The 10365-nt window shown below is 38.2% G+C and overlaps 1 protein-coding gene across 1 annotated transcript; it reads left to right on the top strand.

The window, feature by feature from the left end:
• Nucleotides 1–2457: 2457 nt before the first annotated feature.
• LOC149224581 (kinesin-like protein KIN-14E) lies at nucleotides 2458–9601 on the top strand. The gene is given in 20 exon segments (XM_089388217.1): nucleotides 2458–2842; nucleotides 2933–3216; nucleotides 3445–3616; nucleotides 4787–4845; nucleotides 4935–5118; nucleotides 5201–5319; nucleotides 5430–5520; nucleotides 5593–5679; nucleotides 5760–5867; nucleotides 5870–5935; nucleotides 6025–6310; nucleotides 6452–6467; nucleotides 6469–6614; nucleotides 6903–7118; nucleotides 7251–7288; nucleotides 7422–7585; nucleotides 7737–7862; nucleotides 7951–8079; nucleotides 8161–8346; nucleotides 8463–9601. Coding segments are annotated over 20 exon segments (3570 nt in total). The 5' UTR covers nucleotides 2458–2553; the 3' UTR covers nucleotides 9267–9601.
• Nucleotides 9602–10365: the final 764 nt, after the last annotated feature.

Here is a 10365-nt window from a genome sequence, read left to right as displayed (position 1 = left end):
GAATCAACTGACATTCGATGAAGCCCTATTGAATCTGGATCTATCCCCTGGGTACAAAATACATCCTCTGGTCAGTTGTGGAGAGGGATCTGGAGATCTCTAGTGCGAGCATTGAAGTCACCTAGGAGGATGACTTCCCCAACATCACAGTACCAGGTGATGTCAGTGTACAAGTCTATAAAGGGATGCCAATTTGAGCCATTATGGACAACAAATGGTGAAGAGGCTGGGGGAAGTAACAAACTGCAATGTAGATGTCCCTCAGAGGAGAGACTCTTGCGCTAATCCAAATCCAAATAAACATGGCAAACTCATCTTCGGCTACCAAAGATACCCTGTTCCGGAGTGAGTCACTAGCCAAACAAGCAACTCCACCTGATCCTCTGACCCCTCCTGAGCTCCTCGTCTCCTGCCTGCAAACTGAGATCCAATGGTAACCTGCAATATTTGGGAGGGGTCGAACAGGGCTCGCATGAGTCTTGGTCATGAAGAGGATGTCCGTTGATTCGAGAGCATCATACAAGAGTCCCGACGATGACTAGAAAGATCCATTACCATTCCAACAACTGAGGAAAATTTCCAGTGAAAATTACGCGAGCATGTTTACTTATTAATTTACTCCCCTTGTGTTCTCATGTTATCATGTACTATGGATGTATTATGGCCAACATTATTTACTAAAAGAAGGCTAAATGTTTTATGAATACACATTTGTTTGGTTTGTTATCACTAGAATATGGGTATTAAATTTGTGGTAAAAATCGTGATTTTAAATTGTTCAATTACTGTTTATTAATGTAAAAATGGATTCGATACCTTCAAATACCCTTATTACAACATGATTATGCAATATTAACAATAAAAAAAGGCCGATTTCCCTTTCCCTTATTTTGAATGGTTGAAAAGGATCAAATTCATAGAGGCTTTAGACTACAAGTCATTTACTAGATGAATTTTTTGATTAAGACTTTGAAGTGACAAATAAATCATGTCATTTTTAAATTTTCTGGTACTGTAACCATCATTTCAAGGATTTGAGATAGAAATTGTGTAGTGGTTAAGGAATACCATCTATAAGACTTGAGTAAATTAATAAATGGACAAATTCAACTTTTTGGGTTAGCTTGTCTTTTTAATAATAATAGTCTATTTTGTGAATTCAGGATTCTATGATCCATAATGAATTGAGAAAAGTCTTTCAGTAGAAATCACATAGTAGAATTTTTGCTGACGCGTTTCAAACCAACCAGTGTGGTTCATCATCAGGACCAAATTTTAATAATAATAGCCTAATTTTAAGGTCACAACTAAGCTATACACCAAATTGATGTATGATACTTCCTTGTTTGCATGATAAGGGACCCACCTTGGTGTAATGATTTGACTACTAAAGTCTAAGAAGGTGCCTTCTCATGGGACAACCAAGTGGTTGACACAATGGGCTATGATCCTCTCCACCTAGTTTCAAATCCCACAAGGAGACATCTTCGGCCCGTTGTGATAAGGCTCAAGGAGTAAGCTTCCCCACCCTCGTGGAATCTCAATTCTTGCTAAGTCATAAATTCCTAATATATTTGACTTATAGGCTATTGGATATACTCTTCGTGTTATAATGACAACTTACCCACTTTACATTTGAAACAATGCATGCTAGATATCATTTTTTGGGATTCAACTGTGTTAAGTAAGTCATTCATCCATGACCATCTCCGTGAGAGGTAGTTGTAACTGACTAATTTCTCATGATTTTTGAATAGTCCACTTAGCACTCATTGCATCGGGTGATGCTCACAGGGGTGAAGAAGTGAGATTGAAACTAGTGAAATGAATCACATAGCGTCAATCATCACTTACGGGGCTTGCACCGGTAACCAGGACTTCCTGGGAGGTCACCCATCCTAGATCACCTCTGGCTCAAGCGCACTTAACTGTGGAGTTTTCCCAATAGTCAAACCCACTTAGCTTGTTACCCCATTTGTGTGGTAAAATCTCCCTTATTTTCATAATAAAAATAATTTTAAAATGAAAAAACTCTTTAAAACAAAATTATAAGATAAAAGTTCTCATTCAAGTAAAATTATAACTTCCTATTATTCTATTAAATTTGAAAAAATATTTTCATATAAAAAAATTATTTTATACTTTCTTAAAAGTATTTTGATAAAAAAATCATTTTTTCGAATTTGTGAAAAAATATTTCCATCATCATTGTTATTTAACTTAATTCAAGATCAACATCAAGACACCATAAGGGGAAAGGACTTTTCCACCAAAAATGCCTTAAGAAGATGGATGCTTGATTTTTCATGGCTCTATGCTACTTTCAAGTCTCGGGGTCAACACAACGTACAACTCACTAAATACTATCCCTTACCCAACGGTCATTTTTCGAAATTCAACGGCTACCTATTTTGAAATCTGATTTGGAATACGCAAGGGTGTCGCACATAGAAAAGGCCAAACGAAAAGAGGCCATCGCTCTTCTCGTGTATTCTGCTATCTCAAATTCTCAGATCTCTAATTCCAATAGAAATTCTAGCGAGCGTATCAGCCATGGCTTGCAATTTCGACTATCAGAATTGTGCCCCTGATTCAGATGCCTTCGAAGAAGGTTTTTCAGGGGATCTGGACCTCCGATTCTTATCACACAGCGCGCATAATTCGGCCGTGCCCGTTGATCTTGCATCTATGTGTGAGAATGTACCGACTACAAGCCCAAATGTAGATGAATTCCCCAATATCTTTAATGATGGAGATTCTGAGAGCGATACAGAGGATGCCGTTCTGTACAGAAAGGGCCTCAGACTCGTTTCCTGTAACTCCAACCTTGAGCTGCCTCGGGGTAAGTGGATTGATATTTTGGTTTATTCTTCTTTTGGTTCGGAAGGTTAATTGTTTTAATTGAATGTTGTTTTGAATCCAAATTTAGCAGAGGATGTTGTTCTGTGCATAAATGCTGGAGGGCGGGCAGTAAAGGGCACCTTGAATTTTGAAGCTGATAAGTGTTTTGATGGAGGAGATGTTCTGAGGACGGAGGAGAGTATTGCAGAATGGGGGCCCTGCGTTTACCAGTCTGCTCGTTATGGGGATTTCTGTTACAACGTCCAAGATCTTCCTGCTGGAGATTATATGGTGGATCTTTACTTTGCAGAGATTGTCTTCACCAATGGTCCTCCAGGGATGCGCGTATTTGACGTTTTCATACAGGATCGCAAGGCAAGAAATCCAAGCTCTTTTAAACCCTACTTGCATGTCCAGGGTTTTGTCCTCCATTACCAGTTTTCTTTCTGTTTTATTACATTAAAAATCTATTTGCATGTGCATCAAGGACAACATATCTAGCAACCACAGAAAATACCAGGACCCCTTGCCTACACAAGCAAGGAGATCTATGCGCATCAATTTACATGCCAGTGTTTCATTTTTGTCTAATTTGTGATGCAGATTCTATCTGGGTTGGATATATATGCTCGCGTGGGATCGAACACACCACTTGTTCTGCTGGATGCGAGGGCCAAGATTGTTGAAGGCAGTGCTTTATCAATAAGATTCCAGAGTGTTGTGGGTAGTCCTATTGTTTGTGGAATTTGCGTTCGGAAGGCACCCCTGGTTTTGGGTATGTTGCACTGTTTCGGATAAACGAGTGGAATTTTTGGGCTGTTTTCATTTAATAGCAGAGAAAAGATGACAAGGAATTGATCCTTGTTCTTTCATTGTTGTCAATCTTCCAAGGAATATTTAGCCACGGGTAAAATTTTCACGATTGCAATGATGATTTTCTAATCAAAATCTTTCTCATCCGAGCAATTAATCGAAAATTGGGCACGCTAGGATTTGAATTCAGGAACTGCACCCTACCAATGTGCTGCTTTACTTACATGCCCCTTTCATGGTATCCTTTATTGGTTACTTCCAACGCCTCCCTTCAAGTCTTACTTTGGCTTAGTTCTAGCCACTGCCACGAGCAAAGGTGTTGAGGAATTAATACTTGTTCTTGGTTCTGTCAATTAAGTCACAAATAAGTTTCAGGTTTGCAATGCTGGTTTTTAGCTGAATTGAAGTGCAATCAATCTCATAATCGATATCTTTCGGTTCCTCGTCCCAATGGCTGAATATTGGGCAGTTTAGAACTGAATCCAGAGCCTCGCCCCAGCCAGCATACTGCACTATTTACGCGCCCCTTTCTTGAAGGGCATCCAACACCTCTCTTCAAGCCTCACTTTGGCTTAGATCTCCTAGTCACTGCCAATCAATCTCCAAACCTTGCTCTTACACCATGTTGAAAATTGACCCCAGTACTTGCACTTGGTTAGCATGCTTATTTCATGATGGGCATCCTTCCAACAAGAACCAGTTTCCAAGTCATTTCTTCTGGGAGGCAGTTTGGAGAATGTCCCATGTCACTAGAACTAACAGAATCTCACTTATAGGGCTTTGCTTGCCAGTGTGTACCACACCAGGAACCAAAACATCCTTATTGCAACTGTTCACGTTATATTCTGGATTTGCACTATTGAAATCAGAATCTATTTATAAGATATCTCCAATTGGCTAGAATTTTTTAAAGAACTTGATTTCTCAGTTCTTGAAAAACTCAAACAACATTGCAATGATTTCCTTCTCTTGGGGAGATCCAACTGAACCTTACTACCATTATAGATTTTATCATTTGGGTAAATTGATCTGATATGTTCAGTTATTGTAATTTGATGATGCGGTCCAGAAATCAAATCGCAGATGGTAGGAAGTCCTGACTGTCTCAAAAGTAGTCTTCATGTGGCTACAGGCAATGCAAATGGAGGACATTTGAATGCTCAATTCCAGATAGCAAACTGGGAACACAACGTATTGAGAGATGTTGGCAGAGCCATCCTTGTACTTCTTTTAAATACTCTTGAGATGGATTAACATTAGTTCTGTTGATCAGTTTGTAGATTAGAAGGAAAACTCCCAAATGTATAGCGGAGTATGAAAGGAAGATTGAAGAGCTTACTAGGGAGTATGAATTGAAGAAAAATGAATGCCACGAGGCCTGGATGTCCCTTAATGACTCTAATCGTCAAAATGAAAACCTGAGGACTGAACTCGATAACATGTCATTTCATGTTGAATGTCTAGGTGGAACAAATTGATCTTTTTTTCTTATTACTGATAAGCCAACGAATTGGAATTATCTGATGCAAAAATTTCCTTGTTACAGATCAAGCTATAGAAGGCCAAACTTCTCAATTAAGGGAGCTTCAAGACACATACCAAAGGAATAATACTTTTTGGGCTTCATCAGTTCAAGACTTGAAGGCTAAAATTCAGATAACTTTGGTATTGAATAATATTAGCATACAAATTTAAGTTGAGTCTTCTTCCTGTACTGCACCTCGTTAGATATTCTATGAATAATCTTGTCGAATACTTGGTAGCAAATACTAAAGAGAGATTATGATAACCTTTCGGAAGAGGCACATAAATGTGCCAGTGCTATCCCTGACATTGCTGGGATGACATCTGCTGTGCAATCTCTGGGTAAGTGTGATAAATATTCTGTTTCTGAGAAAATCATTGCTAACGTTTATTAATTTTTATGAAGCTGTTAAGTTCTGCAGTTTGAAGACCTCAAGAAGAAGTTCAACAAAGAGACAATGTAAAGGAAAAAGCTTTACAATAAAGTGTTGGATCTTACAGGCAACTTGCTGATTGCATTCTTTTTATGCATTACACAAGGATTAGCAGGTTAGATAACGTGATTTTCTTGTCTTTTTCAGGAAACATCAGAGCATTCTGTAGATGTTGTCCATTGAGTGATGGAGAAATATCAGCAGGAGCTTCTCCAGTGGCAGAATTTGATACAAATAGAGACAATGAACTGAGCATCCTGTTAATGGTTCTTCAAAGAAGGTGTTCAAATTTGATCGTGTTTTCTCTAATCAAGAAAATCAAGGTAAGATGTACAGAATAATATCTTTTGGATCTGAAATTTATTATTAATAAGTACACAAATTCATTGATTAGAGCTATTTCCATGGGCAGTGGTTGTTTTTGCCGATACTGCACCAGTTGTCATGTCAGTTTTGGATGGGTATAATGTGTGTATCTTTGCGTATGGGCAAACTGGAACTGGGAAGACATTTACCATGGAGGGAACACATGACAATAGGGGAGTAAACTATCGAACATTGGAGGAGCTCTTTCATGTAGCTAATGAGAGAAATGGATTATTTAAATACGATATCTCAGTAAGTGTATTGGAAGTTTACAATGAGCAGATTCATGATCTACTTGCATCCCCAACTCAGCCAGGGCATACTGTTAAAAAGTAACTTCTGCCTTTCTTGGTGTTTAAGTTCATTTCTAGTTTCCTGAACAAAGATGAGATACATTTGATACATATATTGTTCTATTCTACGAAACAGTTTTAGTATATTTAATTGAGAATGACTCGGTGGTCTGTCGTTAGGCTTGAAGTAAAGCAAGGTAGCAGAAGGTGTCCATCATGTTCCAGGCCTTGTTGAAGCACAAGTACACACTATGAATGAGGTTTGGGAAGTTTTACAAACTGGAAGCAGTGCAAGGGCCATTGGCTCTACCAATTCTAATGAACATAGTAGTCGTTCTCACTGGTGTGCATTCTTTCATCAAGGCTCACTTCATACTGTTACATAAAATGATAAATCAGGATAAATTCAGCGAAGAACATATAATAAACTTTCCCCTATGCTACAACTTATTGAGCAGTTTTGTTAGGTCAAATATATTGACTAAATTACAGAGTCTATTTTATTTTTGCATATGAGAATTACTTGATTTATATGACAATATCAACCAGTGAGGCAGTTCTGATTTGTTTGTGTTGTTTGCTCTGGTAACGAGTTATTGAAAGTTTGTGATTTCAATGTTACCATGCACAGTGTACTTTGTGTGATGGTAAAGGGAGAAAACTTAATCAACGGGGAATGTACCAGGAGCAAGTTGTGGCTTGTTGATCTGGCAAAAAGTGAGAGAATAGCAAAAACAGATGTTCAATGGGAGTGCCTTAAGGAAGCTCAATCTATCAACAAATCTCTTTCTACTCTTGGTGATGTTATATCTGCGTTAGCAACCAAAAACAACCACATACCCTATAGGTTTGTTGCATTGCAACTATCTGAAGGGTTCAAAAGAGTTTCACTATTATTCATTTGTCACTTCCTTTTGCATATGCTGTCTCTTTTTGAAATCAGATTTAATAATGACATGACTGTTTTTGGTGATTTTAGGAATTCTAAGCTTACAAATTTGCTCCAAGATTCATTAGGTTGCCATTCCAATACCTTTTCTCTTCATGTGCTTTTTCCTTATTGGTGGTCATCATCTACTTGCATCTGTCATTATAACCTTGATCAGACTGAATAGGAAAACTTTCTGAAATATCTTTAATGCCATTGCAGGAGGAGACTCAAAAACTCTAATGTTTGTGCAAATTAGCCCCAACGAGAGTGACATAGGAGAAACCTTAAGTTCATTGAACTTTGCCACCAGAGTGAGGGGCATAGAACTAGGTCCAGCATGGAAACAATTTGATTCCTGTGAGCTTTTGAAGTATAAACAAATGGTACTTTCAAATAAATTGATTTTACATTGCTAGTTAGCATACAATTAGAATGATTTTGCATGCATCTTTTCAATGAGTATTATTATTTAATTCAGAACATTCCTGTAGGTTAGGCTAGACTATTCCTGAAAGTGTGAATGCCTTTGTGTAGTTTGAGAAGGCCAAACAAGAAGGAAAGGTAAAGGATGACATGATGAAGAAGATGGACGAGAACATGCAGAACTTGGATGTGAAACTTAAGGGAAGAGAACAACTTTGTAGAAATTTTCAAGAAAAGGTATTGATTGTGCATTCATTTTTTCCAGTACATGTGATGGTCAGGAAGTTCATTTCTAGAGTGCGTTAAAGAGCTTGAGGTTCTGTAGGTAAAAGAACTAGAAGGACAACTTGAAACCAGGCTCAGAGAGCAACAACAACAATGGGAGAAGGAGATCATGCAATATGGGGAAAAATTCAGAGGAAAAGAACAGATGTGTAGGAATCTTCAAGAGAAGGTAATGCTTATTTTCATTTTTTATTTAACTTTCTTTTTAAGTGCTAAGGTAAGATTTTGCCTAATATTACTAGTCATGCAGGTAAAGGATCTTGAAGCACAACTTGAGGCCAAAGTGAAAGGGCAACGATTACAGACACAAAAAGAACTAGAAGAACAACTTGAAATCAGGCTCAAAGAGCAGAGACAACAAGCAGAGAAGGAGAGATTGCAATATCTGGAAAAACTTAAAGGAAAAGAACAGATGTGTAGAAATCTTCAAGAGAAGGTAATGTTGAAACTTTATATTCTCTTTTTGGATTAACTTTACTTTTGAGTTCGAGTTCTCTGCTAGGGATTGTTATTTGTACAGTCTCAAGGGTGAAAATTTTACATGTCATGCAGGTAAAGGATCTCGAAGCACAGTTAGAGGCCAAAGTGAAAGAGCAACAATCACTGCCAGACATAGTGTTTGAGAAACCACCACCAGTCCATCAGTTAGGGGGCTTCAGAAGTACAAGTGAAAAGTCTGCTTTTAGAAAAGATCAAAGTAGTCCAGTTGATCCTCTAATTGAAAATAGATTTAGAGTAGTTACACCGGACAATTTAGTTGCTGGCAAGCAACTAGAGAGGGAGTCACTGACAAAGGCAGACATGATGGATCCTCATTTACAGAGTGGTCTGATACATAAAGAAAATAATGGGAAATTGGAGGATATGCCTCCTAGAGCCCTTTCAAGAAGAACTGGGCATGTGTCAACGTGTACTACAACTGGAAGGGCTAATGCAGCGTCTGCAACGAGGAGAGTTTCCATGCGTTCCTCATCAGTCATAAAGAATGATATATCGGAATCATCTACTTTCAACAAGGATGGAGGAGGTAGCAATGGTGACCATATTCAACATTATGATACTGATGATTCTCTTGCTGTTTTGAGAGGTCTCAATACTTCCAATAGACTAAACAGATTCCGCCGAGGGATCCACAATAATGTTCAGTCCAGAAAAGAAAAGCAGAATACAAATACAGATGATGAAAGCATTGCTGCTTCTGCTACTTCATCGTCAGGGGAGCAAAACGTACCACCTATTAGTGGCACATTAAAACATTTAAGCACTTCGAGAGCACGTGCAAAAGTGAATTCTGGTGCTCAAAGAGTATTCGGTGGAAAGGAAAGAGACAACAAGATTAAGGGGTGGACCAGATAAAACAATGTCCTTTCCTTGAGTAAAGGCTTAATGTTGTATAAACACTACCTATAATGTGCATGTGCAGAAGTGCACTATTAGGTTTTTCTCCTTTTCTTGGGTGGTGTTCTCACCTTGTCAATGCCATACTGTATCATAATTCATAATTGTCAAATTCTTAATCTGCTGCAGCTATGAAAACAACAAACAAGCAGCAGAGCAGCCATTTAGCCCTGCTTGGTGCCTCCTGCAGAGTTGTTCATGTCATGTGGGTGAGCAAATCTGCTAGAGGGTGCTGAGCTTCATATTCTTTTTACTTGCCACTAATAAAGATTATCCTTCTGAAATTTTGGAATTGAATTCTTTAATGTGCCATCGGACAGATTGATCAATTGGACCAGTTACAGATGACTTGTTGTACCTGGGCAAATTTTTTTAATAAAGAGTACAAGTGCATTGATTTTCTCTATTCAGTATCCTATGTTTATTATTTTGTAAAGAGATGGTGGCCTATCCATCTATGTATGCAGTTGCTCTGGAGTTTCTCAGCCATTTCCAAAATGTGGGTGCCTAAACGTGGAGTTACATTTGAACCCCCTGAGCTTCCCAGCTAATTATTAGCAGCAATGTATGTATGCATGCTCAAATTATTATCATAATTCATAATTGTCAAATTCTTAATCTGCTGCAGCTATGACAACAACAAACAAGCAGCAGAGCAGCCATTTAGCCCTGCTTGGTGCCTCCTGCAGAGTTGTTCATGTCATGTGGGTGAGCAAATCTGCTAGAGGGTGCCGAGCTTTATATTCTTTTTACTCGTCACTAATAAAGATTATCCTTCTGAAATTTTGGAATTGAATTGAATTGAATTCTTTAATGTGCCATCGGACTGATTGATCAATTGGACCAGTTACAGATGACTTGTTGTACCTGGGCAAATTTTTTTAATGAAGAGTACGAGTGCATTGATTTTCTCTATTCAGTATCCTATGTTTATTGCATTGATTTTCTCTATTCAGTATCCTATGTTTATTGTATTCAGTATCTATGTATGCAGTTGCTCTGGAGTTTCTCAGCCATTTCCAAAATATGGGTGCCTAAACGTGGAGTTACATTTGAA

Source organism: Pinus tabuliformis, chromosome Q (genome assembly GCF_031772625.1).
Source record: "Pinus tabuliformis cultivar Carrire ecotype Pingquan chromosome Q, CPIR1, whole genome shotgun sequence".
NCBI classification, from domain to species: domain Eukaryota; kingdom Viridiplantae; phylum Streptophyta; class Pinopsida; order Pinales; family Pinaceae; genus Pinus; species Pinus tabuliformis.
This window is presented reverse-complemented; position numbering and strand designations above follow the sequence as displayed.